Source organism: Drosophila ananassae, chromosome 2L (assembly GCF_017639315.1).
Source record: "Drosophila ananassae strain 14024-0371.13 chromosome 2L, ASM1763931v2, whole genome shotgun sequence".
NCBI lineage: Eukaryota > Metazoa > Arthropoda > Insecta > Diptera > Drosophilidae > Drosophila > Drosophila ananassae.
The window spans coordinates 19,445,799-19,467,412 of record NC_057927.1 but is presented as its reverse complement, the minus strand read 5'-3'; the positions used below and the strand labels follow the sequence as shown (position 1 = coordinate 19,467,412).

Below are 21,614 nucleotides of genomic sequence, written 5' to 3'. Positions count from 1 at the left end.
CTAGATAGTTCACAATCTAAATAAAACCTAAAAATGACATAAATGCAATGTGACTTGTCCTCAGGAATATACTCACTATACATACATATGCACCAATTATAAATGATACCTTTTTTCAGCTTACCTTACCTTCAGATTACCTTTCACAATTTGCTAATTTTATTGCTCGTATCAGGCAGGATAACTGCAAGTGCATTAAAGCTATTTCCATGGCAATAGTACGTGATCCGATTTCTTTCGGAGTATTACCTCCTTCCAAGTCACGAGTGGGTTAGGGAGGCTGGAAGGTGTTGAGCTTCTGGGAGCCCCTGGGAGTGGGTGCAGGGCATGTGGCTGGCGCTGCAATTTAATGCGCCATGGCCACGGATATCCGTTTAATGGCCATGAATACATAAATAATAAATAATAAAATTGTATTTGTTTATTGCTCGCAGTCACACACACACACCGCCAGGCAGCGGGGAACTTACACATTGTCGTTATGTGGATTTATTTACCTTTGCGAGTAAAATATATCAATATATATTATTTTTTTCGTGTTAAAGTTAAATGCAATTTAAACAATACACAATATATATTTATAGGGATGATAAAATGCGCTGTGAAAAAATAAATTCCATAGCGGTTTATTATAAGGGCTATCTGTGCGCCAATGCCAGAGATTGGCTATTAAGGACTGTGTGTAAATCCGTGCCTGTATGAGTCTGTGTGTGAGTGAGGGCCAAGTGCTAGTATGTGTGTGTGGGTGAGCACTTCCGTTTTCCTGTGGCTTGTTAAAAATTATTTAATTTTATTGTATTTCAATTGTTTGTTGCGGCACGGAGGAAACAATAATCCAAAGTCATTGTTACTTCACTGTCCTGCATAATAAATGAGAGCCAGGGACCTCGTCCCGCTCCATCAGTCCACTACTGAGCCACCGAATCCTTCCAGTGATGACCCCTCGTCACAGCACTAATGCATGACAATATTGAATGGGTGGCAGTGATGATCATTTTTTATTTTTCTACAGGATATAAGTTACTTAGTAATATAACTTCCTAAATTCTACAAATATTTTTATTATTTAACTATCAAAATAGTTAAAGTTTCCAAACCCAACTTCCAAACCTTTAACAGACTTCAGTATCTTAAAGATATTTTCGGTTTAGCAGCACTGTCCTGATGAAGCTGGATCAGAATGCGATGTTTCTATGGCAAATTAAAAATGCCATTGGCACGGTGTCCAGCATGCAAATGCATGTCCATGTCATAGAGTTACACAAAGTGCTTAATCAAGCTTAAAAAAGGACTCGAAAGGGACACATATATGGCCAGGATAAAAAAAAAAACAGCAAGGGAAGAATAAGGAAAGTAGAAACCAGACCGAGCTTTTGGTGAACGAGGGGAGAACGTACGGCGTACTCATTGACTGTGCAAAGTGAAGTGAAGTAGTTTAAAATTAAAAAGGACACTTAATCCCGTCAATGTCTTGCCGTCGCGCCGGCAACCCGTAACCCCCATCCGTATCCGGATCGTTGTGTGTGGGTATTCTGGTGAAATTCCAGCACGGGATTAGCAAGCGGTTGGGCATTGAACGGGTGCGCTGGCATCTGCACTGGGGAAAATGCTCCAGAAAATAGTGAGCTGCATAGTAAGCTTAATTTAAAAAAGGTATAATACAAGATGGACTTATTTTTTTTTCAATAAAATTATAAGAAAATCATGTTGAGATATAATGAGATTTAAATTTTTCCGCCGTGCATCTTTGTGGCTGTTTTCATTTGATTTGGCTCTGGATGGAGCATCAGCTCCTGAGTGGTTGTGGGTGGTGGGATGTCAGAGCCGTGGAAGGAATTGGATGTTTGCACACTTTAGCTCACAAGAAGTGCAATTATGTGCACAAAATGGAAAATGAAGCAAGAAAGTGGAGCAATTGAAAGCGACAGATGGAGAGATGGCTCTGCGAATGCGGATGAGGATGTGGGGCTGCACATGCAATCGTCAAAAGACAATGCTGATTGCTAGCCAAGACAAAAACAATTTAACCCATATTTGCTTGGTATGCAAAACGGAAATTACCAGCGCTATAACGTGGAAATAGTTCAGCACCAGAGCCAGATACCAATCTCCAACAGGATTCCCTCTGTGGAGAACCCTTTAAGATCAAAGATATACACCTAATTAATGTAGTGTACAATTCAATTGGAGCTTATTAGATTGATTAGGGAACGGAAGAACTAGAGGCGCCTAACCTTTCCCAGGATAGTTCCAATTTGTTACTCAACCAGAATGGCTGTCCGTCGGAAGAATCGTTTACTGGCCACCGCCCTGCCTTACCTTCAGGTTTTTTCGGTATTCGTAAGCTTTGAAAGGACCCTCGACCAGCGATTCCGGAAGTATCTGATGTCTGCTTATGTCGCCTATGCAATCGCCATCCTTTTAGTGGTTTTCTACGAGTCGTATGAGAACATCTTATCAATAAACCTGGAAGTGGTGGAGTACAATTTGGAAGATTTTACCAAGGTAATGGGCAATATCCAAAAGGCACTGCTCTCCGTCGTAGCTCTGTGCAATCATCTTAATATGCTGTTTAATTATCGTCGGCTTGGTGGAATTTACGAGGAGATTGCTAATCTTGAGACGGAGATCGAGGATGCTTCGCAGTATTTCGGAGGTCAAAAGCACCGGACTAGTTTCCGAATGCGTTTGAATATAAAGATCGGATTGGGGCTTGTGGTAATAATGGTTGTCCTGCCCCGATGTACATATGAGTCCATGGGTCCATTCTTAACCTCAACGAACAAGACTGTGACGGAATTCATCCTAGTGATGCAACAGTTCAAGGCTCTGGAGTATTGTGTGTTTGTGATGTTGGTCCATGAGCTGCTACTGTTGCTGCGCCACACGTTGCAGCAGTTGCAACTTGAGCTGGTCGACTGTCAAGACCGGGACATGCTCCAGGCGCTGTGTGTCGCCTTGAAACGAAACCAAAGACTTGTGGGTCAAATCTGGAGACTGGTGAACGAGCTTGGCAGTTACTTCTCCCTGCCCATGATTATGCTTTTCCTCTACAACTGTGTGACAATCCTCCACATGATTAACTGGGCCTATATCAACACATTCATTGAAAACGATTGCTGTGAGTTTGGTAGGTTTATGAGATTGAAAAAGTTTACCATAGTATTAAAAAATATTTCTTATTAAAAGAACGTTTTTGGGTTTGTCTTCTGCTCTTATTGAACCTTTTATATACTTGCTATTTAAGTCAGCGTTGTACAGATACAGTAAGTTTTTAAAATGAATTTTTTTGTCAATGAAAAAACGTATCTTTTTATGCCTTTTCAGTACAATAGTTTTCCTCGAATTCTCCACCAGATACGATGCAATTCTATAAACTTTTCTACTCTGACAATGGGCCTGAAGGAGTACCTTCTGCAAATGCAGCACTTGAAGATCTTTTTTTCCTGCGGTGGATTCTTCAACATTAATTTAAAATACTGTGGCGGGGTATGCCATCTAATATCAAAACATACCTATTTTATCTTTTGCAATTAATTTTAGGTGGTAATCACATTAATGGGCTACATCATAATACTTCTGCAGTTTAAAATGCAGGCGATTGCCCAGAAAAAGTATTCCGCCGCACTATCATGAATCAATTTTCAATAAATTGCCCTGAGCATGTAGACAATTAACATACATACATACAATAAAAATAGATTAAACCAGATAATTAACTTATCTTTTCAATTGAATTAAAAGCACTAAACCTACTCGCCAAGGAAGGACTTCAGTACCTCGCGGCACCTCAGCGGAAATGGAAGCAAACCGAAGTCATCTGATAGCGGCAATTCGGCCGTATTTGCATTTTTTTTCCATTTTTACGATCACACCTCCAATCGCGTGTTTTCAAATATCCTTAAGAAGAAGTTGGTTCTCCAATTCGGTGGCAGGATATGCATTCTATTCCCTAATCATACTTTTAATCGTGATGTATGAATGTTATATAAATATAGATGCGTTGCAGTTGGAAGTTGAAGACTTTAAGGCTGTGGACTTCACCTTGTTCATGGGAAAAGTTCAAAAAATTCTTATAGTACTCATTATGGTTTGCAATCATTTGAATATGTGGACTCAATTTCGCCGTCTTAAGAGCATCTTCAAGGACATTGCTGATCTAGATAATGAGATCGACAAAGCAATGAAACAATTTGGAGGGCAGGTTCCTCTCAAAAAATTTCGATGGCGTGTTGGTCTAGGAGTTGGATGGTGGATGTGCTTTTGCGTTGTGGCCATTCCTTACCTAACCCATATAGCCATTGGACCCTATGTGAAGTGGCCAGACAAGGTTCTCACACAATTTATATTGGTGATAATACAACTCAAGGGTCAGGAATTCTGTGTGTTCGTTATTTTAATATCAGAGTTCATACGCCGTCTGCGTCACAGTCTTGAGAAGATCCTGGAGGAGCTTGTGGATTGCGAGGAACCAGAAAACCTACAGGAGTTATGCGTTGCTCTGAGGCAGAATCAGACCCTGGTAGGACGAGTTTGGCATTTGGTGGAAGAAATTAGCGGATACTTTAGCTTGCCTCTGATTTTTCTGTTCCTCTACAATGGATTAACAATTCTGCATGTGGTGAACTGGGCCTTTGTAAAACATATACTTCCCAACGATAAAACTAAATATTGTATGTAAACTTACAGGGCTATGTTTAAAATATAGTACATAATTTTTAAAGCCGTTCTAGTACGTCTGCCTCGCTGTTTCGTGTTGCTGATGAACATTCTAATCTTCTCCTTTCACAGTGATCGTTGCATGAAAGTTGTAAGTACTATTCACTATTTACACAAGTTCGAATATAAAGAATTTTTTATTTAAATTATATGTAGTATAACAAAGGAATTCCGAGGATTCTTCATAGAATGAGTGCAACTCCAGCAGCATCGAACTTTTTAACGCTAAAAATGGGCCTTCGGGAATACACCTTGCAGATGCAGCACCTGAAGCTAAATTTCAGCTGCGGTGGTTTTTTCAACATCAGTATTAAAAATTTTGCAGGGGTAATTTATAAATTAATTTCTATTATAAATTACAAAATCTATAAGCCCTTTTCAGATGGTGATCACCATATATGGTTACATAATTATTATCATGCAGTTTAAAATGCAATCTATTCCTGGAGAAAAGTATAAATTTATATTTAATATTAGCGATTACTATTAATTAGATAGTTAATTAAGTAAATTAGCATCCTGAATTGTATTATTTCTTATTACTGACAAAACAGCGACACCTATCGCCTAAAAAGAGAACGTCATGTAAAATATATTTTACACAGTACAGTATTTCATTAACACCATTTACCCATAATAAAAAATTAACAAGAAATTTAATATTTGTAAATGATTACGTATATTTTTTTTTTAGCTTGCACCCACCCGAGTGTTGGCCAGCCCTTCAGGGATATCCTTGCGAGTGGGCACTTCAGAGTTTATTAAATCTAAACTATTATTGTTTCATTATTGCCATCGATCCGGAGATCGACCAATTTCACCGTTCATAATCATTCAGTAATATCAGCTACTAACTGTAAACTTAGTCTAGGCTTTTTACATAGAACATTTTATGTTGTTTCATCGATTTCGGGAATTGTACTCATAATTAGTTTACTGTAATTGCGACGCAAGAACTTACGGGCTAGGCTACGGCTACTTACTGGCTACGGACCTATCACCTACTGCTAAACATCTGCCCACCTAGACCCATCAGTGCTCCATTTGTACGGCTAAAGAGATTGTAGACTGAGTGTCAGTTGGATTACTTGCTCGTGAAATGTTCAGTTACTTGGATTCTTCGATACTATAACTTCAGTTGGAAATCACAGACTATATTATATAACTGGAATAACTTTTGGAAGCAGTACATCCTATAAGTATAAATTTAACTACTTTATGAGAAATAATTAACTAATTAAAACTGGCCGTTCAAACACCAACAAACCATCTAAACAAATCTCCAACCATAGTATAATAGACAAATATTTGCACATATCAGAGAGATAGAGAGATTGCAACGTCGCCACTGGCAGTTTACAATTTACAATTATGATCTGAATATATATAAAGCTCCGATTTAGTTAATAACAATTGGTATAAAAAATGTTTCAGTGTGTGTGTGTGTGTGTGAGAAAGGACACTGGTGGTCTTACATAACTAGAAGAGGGATCTTAAAGCTACAATTACATACTACACAGTACTTGGGCTAACTACTCAAAACAGGTCCATGTTATCGGTCATATAGCTTAACAGGTAGTACAAGTAAATAAAAAGACACACTGTAGGCAGGAGATAATTCAGCAGTAGGTTAACTATTATCCCGTCCCATGCTTTCCGTTTTCGAAGAGGCCTTTCTTGAAAAAAGACGACAGCTGGACGAGGGAGGCGCGTGTGAGGCCCGGCCCACCAGGTCCATCATAGATCGGACACTGTGGTATCTTCGAGCACACGACGAAGAGACGGCGCAGATAGAGCTCCAGCAGGCGCCGCCTGTGCTTGGCTACCGGTTCACTGTTGGAGGCAAACAGCTCTCGGCGCGGGAAGGGTAATGCAGAGATCTGTGGGAGATTATAGGATTAAAAACTAAAATGAGACCATTTCTTAGAAAGCCTTTCCTACCTTGGCTCCGTAGCAGTGCTTCATGCATAAATGCAACTCCCGGAAACGGCTGTAGCGCCGCAGGATGTTCAGCTTTCCATCGGGCAGGGCAATGCGCACCTCGTACTCGTAATGTGTCTGCTTGCCAGCGCCACGCATCACAAAACTCGGTATAGTAATAAAGTGCTCTCCTTCAGCTGGAAGATAGATAGCTCCAATTAATAAATGATTCCAAAAACAAAACTATGAGACACTCACGAAACTCTCGCATGGATGGACAGGATCTCGTCATGCTGGGAGGATAAATCTGGGACTCCTCCATGCTGGTGGGACTCATCACACTGGAGCGCATGATAGAGCTGGCCAGTTCGTATTGCCGTTCCATCCCCGACCGCTCGTCCGCACAGCACTGGGCATGTGCCTCCAAATCCTGCACCGACTGCAGCATTTCCTGCTCCATTTGAATGTAGCGCCGCTGCAGGTCCTGCAGGTCAGCAATGTGCTCGTCCAACTGAGCCTTGTTCAGGTCCGTTTCGAGATTCTTCATGATGAGTGCTTTCTGGGCGGCTATCTTGCGGCGCAGTGAGTGGAGCGGACAATAGGGTCGCGCCACCTCAGAATGCCGGCCAAGCTCGCAGGAAGAGCAGGAGCCAGTGTCCTCGTCGCTTGTGCGTACGCCCTGCCTGTAGTTGCTGATGAGTCCGTTCTGAATCAAGGCCTGGTTGCGGCTGTCCAGGCACACGCCACTGTCGCTCATAATGGCCTGGGAACTGGGCGTGGCGCTGGGCAATGAGCCACCCAGTCCCACGCTGGCACTGCCACTCCCGCTGCTCGGTCCGGCTGTGCAGGTGCGTGAGGCGTCCTCACTGCTGCCGGAGAGGTCGTCTTTGCGCGTGTCCTCCGCCTCGTCCTCAGCCTCGCAGGAGCAGTTGCTGAGCGGCGACTGTTGACCCTCCGTGATTGTGGGCGACGAGACGAGCGAAAAGTTCGATTGGGCGGTGTGGAAGGTGTCGCAGGTTTCGTACGTATCCGACTTGGACACGTCGTCGGCCTCGTTGGTGCTCGTCGAGGTGGACATGGACTTGCTGCCCAGCTGCAGTTTCATGTTCTGCTTCTTGGCACGCATGGCCTGCGCTTCGGCCTCGCCCTCGGCCCGTTCCAGCCGAAGGCGCTCCAACTGGGCCTGGATCTCCAGCATGGTCTCATCAACCTTTGCTATCTTGCTGGTGCTGGCATTGAGGATGCGCTCCTTCTCCGCGATCTGCTCATCCAGTTTGCGGATCTCCTCATTCTGGTTAGAGTTTAATTATAATTAATAAAGCCTCGAACTAAATGCCATTCACTTACATTTCTTCGAACAGTTTCCTTTATAAACTGAGCCGCGAACAAATCCAACGAATCGGACACTTGCAGCAGCAGCTCATCGTTAAGAGGGGTGCCCTCTTCGATTTTCATTCCCATCTGTGAGAAAAAAAATGCATTTTAGACTCCCGTCCATCTTTTAACTCTTCTAAAATCTAGTCTAAGCTATAAGCATAACAACTCTAAACAAATAAACAAACCTCGTCCAGTTTGCCACAATCTTGCAGCTCCTGCAATTCTTTCGCTACGTACTCAGAGAAATCTCGTTTCTTAGAGTCGAGCTGCGTCTGAAACGCTGAAATTTGTCTACACACAATGTCGATCTAAAACGAAAATGAAACGAACGGAAAATCATAATGAACACAAAGCCAAAACAAGGGAAACCATAATAGAGAGGCAGAGGCAGGCAATAATCACAAGAAATCACAAGAACAAGTCCAGTTGGCATAATTGGCATGCAAGAATGAAGTAAGGCCTGTTGTGGATCGTCTGCACGCACCTGAACCTTCTCGTTGTTCTTCTCCCACATCAGCATGTCCTTGCGGGCGATCAGTTCCTGCTCCCGGCAATTCAACACCTGCAGGCCGTCCATTTCCTCCTGTTCCAGGCGAATGAGCTCCTCGGTGAGCTTCCGCACCTTGGTCTTGTATTGGTCGTGCATTTGAACGCGTTCCTACACAGAAAATACTTATTTTATTAAGTTTTATCTTTAATTTAAAGAATATAATCAATACCCACCACGTTCAGCTGCTTTAAGGCATTCTCGATGGTGTCCAGGATCTTCCTATTCTCGTCCTGTAGCTCGGGATCGTCCCTGGACATGGGGCGCTGGGGATAATACTGGCGCTCCGGGCGTTTGCTGTACGGCGAGGCCCCATCCTCGTCCGAGTATATGCTGCAGGTGAGCAGGTTCTCCTTGGATGAAGTTATGAGCGACAGCCGCGACATGTCCAGCTGCGAACGGCTCAGGTCCTTGCGCAGCTTGGCAGCTTCGGCGGGGTTGTTGAATCGAAAGATATTGGTCCGGCCCAGCAGAATAATGTCGCCCTGCGAGATCTGCTTGGGCTCGTCGATTAAATGGGCATTCACCCAGCACTGGGCCAGCGGCCAGGGATGCAGAGTCACCACCCCGCCCTTCAGCACAATGCTGCAGTGTTGCGCCCGAATGCCATCGCCGGCCAGCTCGATGTCCTGCGCCACCTCGGCATCTTCGCTCCCGATTCGCGTCTCCCCTTCCTTCAGGCTGTAGAGCGTCACGCCAGTGGTCACGTCGTTGTGGATCCCGATGAGATGCGGCATCTCCGAGTCAAGGACCACCCCCACCCCCGATTTCCGCAGGCCCAAGCTCTTCTGCTCCTGCAGAATGGACTGGGCCACCTTCCACTTCTCCGTCCACTCCTCGGTGAGCACTTTCTCCTGCGCCTCCTTCTTCTGAAGATCGGCTAATACTTTGAGCGATGGTTGGAGGGATTGCTGCAAAGATCAACAAATTGTCATTTGAAGTCTGAAAAGTAGAAGGCAATGTCTCACAATATCTCCGGAGAGCATGGACTTGAGCTTGTTGATCTCCTCCCTGAGCTCGCGGATCAGCTTGACGTTCGCATCCTCGTTCACTGTCGGCTTGTTGATGATGTTCTTGGCCCGGTTGGCGTACCGCAGCGTGCTCAGTGTTTCACTGTAGTTGCAGTCGGCCGGGGAGAGGGCGGCGATCATAATGGTCTTGCTGTTGCCGCCCAGGCTGTCCTTCAGCAGCCAGGTGAGTATGGAGTCCCGGTACGGGATGTAGAGCACCCGCTTGCTGGCCCCGTTCGGTGTGGTGGCCAGGGAGGAGCTGCTGGTGTTGCCGGCGCTCGTCTGCTCCGCCAGGGCCGAGATAACGCTACCCAGGGTCACCAGGGACTTGTTGATGTGGGCGCCCTCCTTCAGCCGCTGGCCCGTGGCGCCCGTTGCATTGGCCCGCTCGCTGGAAAACAGAACAATTATCCATCTAGGGCAATAGCAATCATACGAGATCTTTCCAGGCTATCTAGAAATATCACTGCTTTTCCCCCACAGTGGTTTTACTTTCTAGAGCAGCGCTTCATGCTCCGCTTACGCTTACGCTTAGGCTTACGCACCTGCCTGCCAGATCGACCAGATGGATCTTCGAGACTGTCTCGCTTGGCATGTCATTCATGAAGACGGCCTGCACAAATGTGATCGTGAAGATGGCGTGACTCCGGCTGCTCGTGTCGTTCATGTTGGTGCTGGCGGTGGTGCGTTGGGCATTCCCCCGGGCGATGCATTCCTGCAATGAGCCATAAAAGGATCAAATCATCATTCCACAGATAACAGATAGCCACTCTAGACCACTCACCTGAATCTCATCAAAGTCGGACACGGCGTGCTGCGACAGATTCTCCACATAGGGGCCCAGACTGCGATGCTCCCGCACCCGCAGCCCGTGGCCAGTGCTCTGGGCCGCCAGCAGATCCTTGACCCGCTCGTTGTAGATCTCCAGGTAGCTGGCGTGCGTCCGGTAGCCAGTACCGGACTCCTGGCCCACACGCATCCGGGCGAACAACTCCTCGCAGATGCGCGGTATCAGGCCCGGGTTGTTCGGAGTGCCCATCATCGTGAAGGTCTTTCCGGAGCCCGTTTGTCCGTAGGCGAAGACGCAGGCATTGTAACCTGAGCGGGGAGACGAGGAAAGTGATTATTAATTGTCTAATTGTTCCACAACATGGGCTTTACTTCTCTAAACCCGATACCCGATAAGATCTAAAAATAAGTTGGTGCATATTCTGAAACCTGAGGCACCACAAGGTGGCCAGAACCGAATGTCAGTCGGCTGCGGTTGCAGTCGAGCGCATCATGCTAAGTAATTGCCAGTCACGGAGCGCGGAGTGTCTGCCGCAATGGCTGGGCCGGGCTGGGCCTCCCGAAAGTGAGGCAAGCAGTTCGTGACTGGGTAACTAGTGACTTAATGGCTTTCCTAATACTGTTCTGCCTGCTTGGCTAATTATTTTCCCAGTCAACTGCCTGGAAAGTGTCATCATGACTTCTCAACCATCTGGACCAGAGCTCTCCCAGTTAAGACTAGCTCCAGCTGGCAATTAAAACGCGGAGAAATGCAGCCAAGATGACTCGCAGATCGAGATGAGATCTGGAGGCGATAGCTCGCGCCGCAATCACCAGGGAGTGGCTGCCAACAGGTGTCTGCTGCTGTCATCCAAGACCTCACAAGTGGCGGAAGAGTAGCGACAATGCGACATTGCTCAAGTGGCGGCCACTGGCAGGCAGCTATTGCTATTGTTCATGGCTCGTTTTCCACTGTTTGGGTCTATCTGCATGGAAAATGGAAAATGCATGTAACCATTTGTCATTTTCAGTCGTTTTCGCTTTGCCGCTTTGCCAATCTCGGCTCTGGCTTCGCGTAATTCGATATTGAAAGCGTGCCAAAACGACGGCCAGCCGAACAGATGTTCCATTTCGCTTGGCATCTCGACTTGTTGTGGGCGAAAGTTTTGTTTGGCTTGCTTTCTTGGATAGCCTCTTCATTCGAAGGCTGAGAGCCGAAGCAAATGGCACTCTAACATGCAAATGCGAGGCGCGAGCTTCAAACACGGAAGTTGAATAATTTATTTCCCCCAACACTTTCTTCACAAAACATTAAAGTTGGATGTAAAATGACATCTAGTAGAGCACTTGTGGCATATTACAGTGCTCTTAAGGGAAACCCTACTCCCCAATCCCCCAAAAGACAATAGTAGCACTGCGGATGGGCAGTAGCATCTATCCGGTAGCAGGAAACTCGCACGATTACTGCCCCTGCCCACCTACTCACTCCCAGACTCGAATACCTTCCCCAATTAGCCGCCAGCCAAGCGTTTCAGTTCGACTAGTGCGAGTGGCGTTCGATTTGGTATACCTACCAGGGCTATGGCTTATTTTTAGACCAGCAGTTCTGGTGTTTATGGAGCAGAAATTTCGGAAACGAGAGGGAAAGCCCAATCCCAGCGAAAAGTAAACAAACACGGCGAGGTGCAGGGCGGGAAACGGAGGAAATGTGTTCTCCGCGGGTGGCCAGAGGAGGACATGCTTCCACAAGACAAGAAACTCACCTTCGTAGGCACAGTCGACGACGTCGTTGCCCAGATCGCTGTAGACCTGCTCCTGGGTGGCAAAGTGCTGGTCCTCCGCATCAAAGGACCAGTAGGAGTAGTCGAAGGTGAAGTCGTGGTGGTTATCCCGTCCGGCATCGCGTATGGACTGCAGCCGGGGCTTCAGGAGCCGGGTCTTCTTGGCCTCCATCTCGACGATGAGCTGGGCGTCCATGTCATTCTCGCTGCAATGGGAAGAGTATACATCTTTATTTATTACCCGTCTAAGCCTAGGACTATTGTTGAGGTTATATAATAAGTATTGTTTGCTTTTCAGGGCTTCGTGTGGGATTATAAATAGACTGTCCCACCGCCCTCCCATTAACGATTTTTGCATGACCCGGGCCCGAACTCGAACAAATGGCGAAAATTCAGGGCCCAGACCGAACCTAGGGTGATGGGTAATGGAGGAGCCATGCAATCCAATTGACATGTTTGAGAGTCAGCCATAGGCTGTGGCTACAAATTATAAAAGAAATCCGGTTCCAGGGGCTGTAATAAACAGAACGACGAGCTGGAAAACTTGATTGCAACATCAAAGGGACAAGCGGCGCAAGCAGAAGCGCTCTGGGGGCATAGAACCGAAGATGGAACCGGTTGACTGGAGTTCATGCGGGGCACCCACACACACAGAGCCAGATCCAGAGCCAGTGCCAGTGCATGTAAATAAACAGAGCGACCAATTTAGTCGGATAATGGCCATAACATTCAGATTCTCAAAATCTGAATAGACTATACGGGTCGTATATTTTAAGAGGAACTCCGAGCTCCGCGATACAAATAAGACTATATGGCTGATATGTCTGATAGCTGCAGCACTTGTCCCACTTCCAGCGACAATTTTAGGTCATTCCTCTCCGCTTGAAGAGCCTGAGCCGCCTGAGCTGCCTGGCACTTCTGCAGCTCAGTGCCTGTGAGTGGCTTTAATTCGTTAATCTCTGGCGGAGAGCACAGGGATTCATTCCCCAATTAAGCCTTTAAGAGTTCATGAATCTGGCAGGTCTGACTCATGGGGCCCAGCAGAGTTCTGAGTCACTGGAAGGGAGAGCTGCTGCCGCCCCTCCTAATGGCGTGAAAATGAGATATGGTTTTGGGGAACTGGTTTCGTGTTAAAATCGCTCTCGAATTCCATCCATTTTGTTTTGTTTTTCATTTTTGGCTTGTGGCAGCAGTGCAGCAATTATAATAGATTTCTGCTTTTGTTTTCGCATCGGGGCTATGGGCGGCAGTCTTGCATGTCCGCCGTGGAGGAGCTCCTCCGTGGGGGAGTCAGTGAGGGAGTTGTGGAAATATGTGCTAAAAATTTCCGTTTCAGGGCCCTGGCATATATGTAATACTCTCCAACTTGTGAGCTGCCGTTTTGCATAAGTCCGTTGATGATGTCACAACTCAGCTCTACTTATTTTTTTTACTTTTTGTTTTAATAATTACTATTTTTTATTTCATGGACAATTAACACAAGGAAGCCCGCCAACAAAAACACTCTCAGTGTGTGCGCTTGGGGTGATGCGATTTTTATATCGAACCCCGAAGATGAATGACATCATTACAGGTTCCATCGGTCTTTGTCCGTTTTTGTTCGCCTCGACTTCTGCGCCAGTAACTGTGCCAAAAGCAATGACCGACCGCTCAGTGGGATGGCCAAGATAGAGCCACAAAAAACAGGCAACAAAAGTGGTTAACGTCGGGCGGTTGGGAAGCATAGGGTTTAATGTGCTTTTAAGTAGGCCCTGTCCCGGTCTAGCCCATTCCCTAACCGTTTTTTTTATGTTTTAATTGTGAGAGGGGCTTGTGTACCTCGTCGTAGTTACCGAAATTTGTTAGCCATTCTACTGGAAGTTTCCATTCCTCCCAGCCAGTAGAAGTGCGCAACAGATTTCCCCAATTAGAGGGCGTTTTAAATTTTATTTTTCTTATCAGTCATGGCTGGGGGGGAGAAGGGTCTACTTCTGATTGTACTTTTAACTTATTATTTTATAAATTTTTAATCTAATTCTGATATTTTTCCACAACTTACCGCGAGTTGAAGGGCCGAACCCTTACGGCAACCTTGAGCGACGACATTTCGGTGGTGGATTCTTCTACTCCTTTACCGTTACACTGTACTGCTATGCGGAGGGGGGATGACTGGGACTGTGCCGAGTGGGTGGTATGGGTGGTGGGTGGCTGGGTGCCTGAGCACGTACAGTAAACAGTGATCCAAAATAACGGGCCAAACTTGCTTAGCCAGGTTTCTGGTTGTTCTCCTTCTCGCCTGACCACTTGCCACGTAATTTGATTTGGGGATTAATTTTTTTTGGAGGGGGAGGATGGATGGTTAGGGGCTGGCAGACAGTTCACTTTGTTGCGTTATTTCTTCTGCTTGCTCTGCTTCTCAGTTTGTTTTCCTCTCCGTCTTCTCGTGACCCGTTATTCCGCCTGCTGTCCGCGAACTTAGCGAACTTTGCGCGCCGCCACAAACAACTGCACATACTAGCAGCAGTGCTGCTGCGAATAATTGTGCGCAATTCCACTTTTTCGATTCACTTCCACAGCCCTCGGCCTCGCCGTCACTGGCACTCGTCACTGAACAGCCAACACCAATGCAAACAGCAGCAGCAACAACAATTTTGGGGGCACCTGGGGCAGCAGTCATCACTTTTGCTCAGCGCTGCCCTGGGCGTGTGTTGTATTGGTGATGTTAGATTTGGACATATGCTAATTCGCTGGTGTTCGCGAGCGTTTTGCACTTGGTACGCCTCATTAATCGCACTCGCGTCCGCTGCAGCGCGATAAAAAAAAAAAGTCGAGGAGCGCGAGTACACTCTATTTTTCTCTATTTATCTTCTACCGCGACGCGACGATGTTGATGGTTTCGGATTGGAAGTGTGACCAGTGACTAACAAAGACTTCTGGTAGTCTTATCGATATTTTTATCGCTATACGGACTTTGTAAGAAATCGAAAATAAAATATATTATTTTGCTACTTTATTATACTTATTGCAACTATTTTTTACGTTTAAGCTCAGCTTAATGGTTTCTTTCAGGGCTTCTGGCTGTTTTACAAACAAAGTTACTACTCGTGACAACAACAAAGCTGTTAGTTTAAAGATTTCCAACACTGGTCACATTCCCGGGGCTTACCCGGTTCGTTATTTATCCAATTTCCAACCGTTTTTCAAAATAAAAAACTTTTACTTATAAAATAATCTACAAAAATTTGACAAAATCTACACACTTATACCAAATAACGATTAAATTCAAATATAATTGTATATTTTTAATTTATAGGTACATTTTAGGAAATATTATTTTGTGTTTTATTTTGTGAGCATTATATTCAAAGTATACTAAGCTTTACCTTTGTTAATAAATTTTAAATATGAAAGCTTGCTTTTTATAGTTACATCACATTTTATAAATAATTTGGTGCAATATGGCATAGCAAAGGTGTACAATTTATTATTGTATCAAATTGGGCTCACTATCAATAAAAACTAGTTAAAGCTCTTAATCACCTGGTGTTGTAGGCTTCCTCCGGTATTTTTCCTGTCATACATATGTACCGTTCCACCGCTGACACCACTCCAAGGCGTACTCATAGCCCAGAAACGTGGCGCCGTTGAAGGGAATCGCTCGAGCTAACAGCATCCAACTGCCCCGGAAGATGCTTCTCCAGCCGTAGGCTCTGTACTGAACCCGGACGCAGTGAAAGATGCCTCGATACTTGTGGTTCTCGTCCGCCTGCATCAGTGTCTTGACCACATCGAACGGAATGACGCACACCCACGAGATGACTCCGGCCCAGGCTCCAGCCAGTGTGGTCACAAGGAGATTCACACTCGATCCATCCGACTGACTGCGACGGCGACGAACAAAGTCCCGCTTATCGAGGTAATCGACGGATTGGCGGTAGGCCAGCATATAAATTCCATAAGGAAGGACATCCCTAAGAGCCGGAAAAGCTAATCAATTTGTTGAAACAATAGTTTCATCGAAACTCACCGACACATCATGGGCAGGAGGCCGCGGTAAAGTCCAGAGATTCCGTCAGTCTTGAGTATCCTTTTGAAAGTTCCCATTGCCGTACGCCGTTGCCCATAAAGATAGTCGTTATAGTCTAAAAAGATATATATTCTAAAAAAAACACGATTTAAATTTTAAAAGGAAAGAAAACCTACAGCAATGAGTCTGGAGTCGAACCTTTATTAGCTCCATGGGACAGGCTATGAAGGACTGCACGAAGCCGGCCACTGATCCTGCCATGAACATGTTGTGGTACTCCAGTTGCTCCCTCTGGTAGTCACTGTGGCAGACCTTCCTTAACTGGCGCAGGTGGTTTCCATATATTCCAAAGAGCAGGGAGTTGATGGCTCCGGTTGAGATGAATGGAAAGAACATTCCTCTGTAAAAACCGTTGATCTTTAAGGATTGGCTAAGTAACTAAGCCCTAGTAATCATATTAGCCCAGTTGGTTACGTCTAGTCTTTAAATTAAAATGAAAATATAGAGCTTTTATTCAAAATTGTAGGTCCAATATAAAATATATATAGTATTTCTCTCATTTGTTGCTTTAATCTCATTTTATGTCGTCGCAAAAAAATGTAGACAAGGAATATACATAATTTATTCATAAGATTCAGACCAGACGTAACCCGCAACACTTACCCCATTATTCCGATTGTAGATCTGGTGGATAGCCGTGAAAACAGACGAGTTGGAGGCCTGTTGCCACACCTTGATGGTGTCGAGGGGGTGGGCCACCAGCACCCCACAGGCACCTGTACCGTGCCAATATGGAATAAAAGTTAATTAAAATATTGTGGCACAAAGTGAACACATGTTGAACCGCCGCCTGCCGCTTGCCAAGAATGCGCGGCACAAAAATACTCCTCAAGATCAGGGGCACCCCGCCCCTGAACTTGGCCGTGGCGCCCGTTGGCTTGTGGGGTGCCCCTTTCAACTGTCAACAAGTGGCTTATATGGCTCTGGCATTGCGTCATCCTCACACTCTACCAAAGATGGGAGATGCTAGTTACTCCCGGGTCGTATCTTTCCACTCACCACCGAAGCATCCGGCCACAAAGTCACAATAGTTTTCCCACTTCATGAGGAATCACGAGGTATACTCCGCGACAATGCGATTTTCAAAATTGATTTTTCTCGCGATTTTCGACTGCATCTGGCGAGCGAACCAACTGCAGTGAAAAGCTTTCCAAGTTTTCAAGAAGCTTTTCAAAAAAGTGCTATTGCCAACGTCGTCGGAGCGCCAACATGTCCCCCTCAAAAAGCTATGTCTGCCTATAATCATCCGATTCTTAAGAGGAGTACCTTAAATGATTTTTAGATCGATTCACTATCAATCTGCATTTGGAGGGTCCCCTTCAAAAATCCACAGCGATGCATGGAGCCCTTATTTGGCCCACAGTGAAGGCTATATCTTGACCATTTTCGATCCGATTCTTGAGCGGAATACGTTAACGATTTGTGGCTCAATTCATCATCAATCTGCATCAAAATCTAAAATCAAAATATTTTTTTGATTTTTTGTTAAGGTGGTTCCCCTTCAAAAATCCACAAGGATGCTTGGAGCCCTTATTTGGGCCCCACCGAAGGCTATATCTTGGCCATTTTCGAACCGATTCTTGAGCGGAATACCTTAAACGATTTTTGGCTCAATTCTCCATCAATCTGCATCAAAATCTAAAAACTAAATATTTTTTGGATTTTTTGATAAATTTTCTGGAGGGTCCCCTTCAAAAATCCACAACGATGCATGGAGCCCTTATTTGGCCCACAGTGAAGGCTATATCTTGGCCATTTTCGATCCGATTCTTGAGCGGAATACCTTCAACGATTTGTGGCTCAATTCTCCATCAGTATGCATCAAAATCTAAAAACAAAATATTTTTTGGATTTTTTGATAAATTTTTTGGAGGGTCCCCTTCAAAAACCCACAACAATGCATGGAGCCCTTATTTGGCCCCCAGCGAAGGTTATATCTTGGCCATTTTCGGTCCGATTCTTGAGCGGAATACCTTAAACGATTTGTGGCTCAATTCTCCATCAATCTGCATCAAAATCTAAAAACAAAATATTTTTTGGATTTTTTGATAAATTTTTTGGAGGGTCCCCTTCAAAAACCCACAACAATGCATGGAGCCCTTATTTGGCCCCCAGCGAAGGTTATATCTTGGCCATTTTCGATCCGATTCTTAAGCGGAATATCTTAAACGATTTGTGGCTCAATTCTCCATCAATCTGCATCAAAATCTAAAAACAAAATATTTTTTGGATTTTTTGATAAATTTTTTGGAGGGTCCCCTTCAAAAACCCACAACAATGCATGGAGCCCTTATTTGGCCCCCAGCGAAGGTTATATCTTGGCCATTTTCGATCCGATTCTTAAGCGGAATATCTTAAACGATTTGTGGCTCAATTCTCCATCAATCTGCATCAAAATCTAAAAACAAAATATTTTTTGGATTTTTTGTTAAATTTTCTGGAGGTTCCCCTTCAAAAATCCACAAGGATGCTTGGAGCCCTTATTTGGCCCCCAGCGAAGGTTATATCTTGGCCATTTTCGAACCGATTCTTGAGCGGAATACCTTAAACGATTTTTGGCTCAATTCTCCATCAATCTGCATCAAAATCTAAAAACTAAATATTTTTTGGATTTTTTGATAAATTTTCTGGAGGGTCCCCTTCAAAAATCCACAACGATGCATGGAGCCCTTATTTGGCCCACAGTGAAGGCTATATCTTGACCATTTTCGATCCGATTCTTGAGCGGAATACGTTAAACGATTTGTGGCTCAATTCTCCATCAATCTGCATCAAAATCTAAAAACAAAATATTTTTTGGATTTTTTGATAAATTTTTTGGAGGGTCCCCTTCAAAAACCCACAACAATGCATGGAGCCCTTATTTGGCCCCCAGCGAAGGTTATATCTTGGCCATTTTCGGTCCGATTCTTGAGCGGAATACCTTAAACGATTTGTGGCTCAATTCTCCATCAATCTGCATCAAAATCTAAAAACAAAATATTTTTTGGATTTTTTGATAAATTTTTTGGAGGGTCCCCTTCAAAAACCCACAACAATGCATGGAGCCCTTATTTGGCCCCCAGCGAAGGTTATATCTTGGCCATTTTCGATCCGATTCTTAAGCGGAATATCTTAAACGATTTGTGGCTCAATTCTCCATCAATCTGCATCAAAATCTAAAAACAAAATATTTTTTGGATTTTTTGATAAATTTTTTGGAGGGTCCCCTTCAAAAACCCACAACAATGCATGGAGCCCTTATTTGGCCCCCAGCGAAGGTTATATCTTGGCCATTTTCGATCCGATTCTTGAGCGGAATACCTTAAACGATTTGTGGCTCAATTCTCCATCAATCTGCATCAAAATCAAAAAACAAAATATTTTTTGGATTTTTGTTAAATTTTCTGGAGGTTTCCCTTCGAAAATCCACAAGGATCCATGGAGCCCTTATTTGGCCCCCAGAGAAGGTTATATCTTGGCCATTTTCGATCCGATTCTTGAGCGGAATACCTTCAACGATTTGTGGCTCAATTCTCCATCAGTATGCATCAAAATCTAAAAACAAAATATTTTTTGGATTTTTTGATAAATTTTCTGGAGGGTCCCCTTCAAAATGTTTGAAAACTAGTGGGGAGGAATATGTGGCCCTTTGCGAAAGCCATATCTTTGCCAATAACTATCCTATGCTTAAACGAAGTACCTTAAATGAATTTTAGATGGATTCTACATCAATCTACATCAAAATTTAGATACAATTTTTTTTTTTCAATTTTCGATTAAATGTCACCACCAACGAATAAAACAAGTTTTGACTTTTTTATTTTTTATTTATTAATTTTTTATTGTTGATTGATCTCTTTGCTTCTTTTCTCTTCGTTTGCTCATACTCATTCATTCAGTTTTGTGTTTTTAATTTTTGCTTGGTTTTTAAACGTTTTTGGTTAATTCTGCTTGCAGCTAATATTTTATTTCGTCTGCGCCTGCAATTCAACTCACTTTATTTAATATTTCCTCATTTTCTGCTGCCTGCTCTTAGTTTCTGTCGCATACATTCCGGCCAACTGCTTGGAGTCGAAAGCAATCAACTAAACCTTTGTTTTCTGATGCTCGTGTATATATATTTATATATATATGTATGTATATACCTATATATATTTATTCCCATTTATGTTTTGTGTAATTATAATTTATTTTTTATATTTACTCTCAGCATAAGATTTTGTTTAGTTGATGTGTGTGTTGTGTGTGTTTTGAGTGTTTTTTTATGTGAGTGGGTAGTAGGTGTGTGAGCGAGTGGGTGTAGTGTGCAGTGTGCCTTCAACCCAGGAAAACAATTGAAATCCTCGCACACCTTCCTAAAGAACCAGAACTCAAAGTTGTACATAATAATAGCGTGTGTGTGTCTGTGTCATATACGATAGGTTTTTTTTACAAGTCTAGAACATAAGAAAATACATAATTCACATATATATTTATCCTCATTTTCCGATTTTCCTTTCATTGTTAGTATCCATAGTATTTATATTGTTAAAGCGCTTTACTATTTTGCTCTTATTGTTGTTGGTATTTTTAGCATTCTTTTTGTTTTTCTTATATATTTTTTTTGTTTTTTGTATTTTTTTTGCAACGTTGTTAATGCGACTTTATTTTTAGTACAAGATTTTTGTCTCTAAAAGTACTTAACGAGTTTTGCGTTTGCTTATACTTTTTGCTCAGCTGGCTCTAAGCAGCTACAGCTACGATTTAACATGCTCGATTTGTTTATACATATAAATACAATATTAGAAACTATAGTTAAAGTTACCGTACAAGTTGAAAGCGGACTAAAGAGGTTATAACTCAAAGTGCAACAGAAGTTGATCATCATAAACAAAACAAAAAAATACAGAAAAAAGAACAGAACTGAAGAGACATTAAACCATCTGTCTTATATAAATATTTATCGTTTATTAGGCTTTCTTGTTTCAACATTTTTTATTTAATTTAGTTTAATCTTGTTGTTTACTTGATTTTCTTTTTGTTTCGTTTTTTTTTTTACAATTGCATTATCCTTTGAATATTTTTTGTTTTTGTCACTGATTGGCATCCTATACGAACATCAACATTAACTAGAGATGGGTCCTATTCGCGTGTTATCAAAGGGGCTCTGTTAGCTTGGAATAGTTTGGGATTGGCATAACAAACAACAGATCTTCAGCACGTCAAGAACATACATATACTCCATCGAATGTATAAATTTGTTTACTTTCTATACTCCTCCAGTTTCATTTGGTGTTCTAAAGGCAGTTATAGGGGCGATCTGATCTCTATTGCTTCTTAACGGATGTGATATTACTTGGATAGCTCTAGTCGTAGTATCTGACTATCTCGGGCTCTTCTTTTTCGCTATTTTTGTTTTTATTTTTAATTACACGCTAATATAAAGATGCAAAACCTCCTTACAC

General features: G+C 43.5%; 4 protein-coding genes across 5 annotated transcripts; 2 read left to right on the top strand and 2 right to left on the bottom strand.

Annotated features, from left to right (window-relative positions):
• Positions 1–1,926: 1,926 nt before the first annotated feature.
• LOC6499088 (putative gustatory receptor 98b) lies at positions 1,927–3,636 on the top strand. Its single transcript, XM_001955294.3, has 4 exons — positions 1,927–3,130; positions 3,190–3,266; positions 3,328–3,489; positions 3,544–3,636. Exons 1-4 carry the CDS (start codon positions 2,272–2,274, stop codon positions 3,634–3,636), a joined length of 1,191 nt encoding a protein of 396 aa, XP_001955330.1. The 5' UTR covers positions 1,927–2,271.
• Positions 3,637–3,754: 118 nt separating this feature from the next.
• On the top strand, positions 3,755–5,872 carry LOC6502615 (putative gustatory receptor 98d). The gene has a single exon (XM_044714240.1). It carries the CDS (start codon positions 3,800–3,802, stop codon positions 4,679–4,681), a length of 882 nt encoding a protein of 293 aa, XP_044570175.1. The 5' UTR covers positions 3,755–3,799; the 3' UTR covers positions 4,682–5,872.
• LOC6501478 (kinesin-like protein Klp98A) lies at positions 5,375–15,038 on the bottom strand. Of its 2 annotated transcripts, XM_001955292.4 has the most exons (12): positions 14,161–15,037; positions 12,105–12,328; positions 10,358–10,671; positions 10,119–10,288; positions 9,532–9,964; positions 8,740–9,474; positions 8,501–8,674; positions 8,202–8,324; positions 7,987–8,100; positions 6,898–7,930; positions 6,661–6,836; positions 5,375–6,599 (listed from the first exon to the last, which is right to left on the bottom strand). In XM_001955292.4, exons 1-12 carry the CDS (start codon positions 14,205–14,207, stop codon positions 6,357–6,359), a joined length of 3,786 nt encoding a protein of 1,261 aa, XP_001955328.1. In that variant the 5' UTR covers positions 14,208–15,037; the 3' UTR covers positions 5,375–6,356. The 2 variants fall into 2 exon arrangements, with proteins under 2 accessions (XP_001955328.1, XP_014767066.1); XM_014911580.3 differs by lacking the exon at positions 8,202–8,324 and having other exon boundaries at positions 14,161–15,038.
• A 56-nt stretch (positions 15,039–15,094) lies between these two features.
• Positions 15,095–17,343, bottom strand: LOC6501477 (solute carrier family 25 member 45). The gene is made up of 5 exons (XM_001955291.4): positions 17,188–17,343; positions 16,792–16,904; positions 16,305–16,545; positions 16,129–16,243; positions 15,095–16,072 (listed from the first exon to the last, which is right to left on the bottom strand). Exons 1-5 carry the CDS (start codon positions 17,231–17,233, stop codon positions 15,676–15,678), a joined length of 912 nt encoding a protein of 303 aa, XP_001955327.1. The 5' UTR covers positions 17,234–17,343; the 3' UTR covers positions 15,095–15,675.
• Positions 17,344–21,614: the final 4,271 nt, after the last annotated feature.

What these genes read in the sequence shown, in the direction of transcription:
- LOC6499088 (XM_001955294.3), top strand. Translation starts at nt 2,272, where the DNA reads ATGGCTGTCCGTCGGAAGAATCGTTTACTGGCCACCGCCCTGCCTTAC. An exon ending in GTCAGCGTTGTACAGATACA is followed by an intron (nt 3,267 to 3,327) that starts GTAAGTTTTTAA and finishes ATGCCTTTTCAG; the next exon opens with TACAATAGTTTTCCTCGAAT. An exon ending in ATTTAAAATACTGTGGCGGG is followed by an intron (nt 3,490 to 3,543) that starts GTATGCCATCTA and finishes AATTAATTTTAG; the next exon opens with GTGGTAATCACATTAATGGG.
- LOC6502615 (XM_044714240.1), top strand. Translation starts at nt 3,800, where the DNA reads ATGGAAGCAAACCGAAGTCATCTGATAGCGGCAATTCGGCCGTATTTG.
- LOC6501478 (XM_001955292.4), bottom strand. Translation starts at nt 14,207, where the DNA reads ATGTCGTCGCTCAAGGTTGCCGTAAGGGTTCGGCCCTTCAACTCGCG. An exon ending in CGTCGACTGTGCCTACGAAG is followed by an intron (nt 10,672 to 12,104) that starts GTGAGTTTCTTG and finishes CTCCCCGCTCAG; the next exon opens with GTTACAATGCCTGCGTCTTC. An exon ending in TCCATCCATGCGAGAGTTTC is followed by an intron (nt 6,837 to 6,897) that starts GTGAGTGTCTCA and finishes TCTATCTTCCAG; the next exon opens with CTGAAGGAGAGCACTTTATT.
- LOC6501477 (XM_001955291.4), bottom strand. Translation starts at nt 17,233, where the DNA reads ATGAAGTGGGAAAACTATTGTGACTTTGTGGCCGGATGCTTCGGTG. An exon ending in TCTACAATCGGAATAATGGG is followed by an intron (nt 16,546 to 16,791) that starts GTAAGTGTTGCG and finishes CAATCCTTAAAG; the next exon opens with ATCAACGGTTTTTACAGAGG. An exon ending in CTCCTGCCCATGATGTGTCG is followed by an intron (nt 16,073 to 16,128) that starts GTGAGTTTCGAT and finishes TCCGGCTCTTAG; the next exon opens with GGATGTCCTTCCTTATGGAA.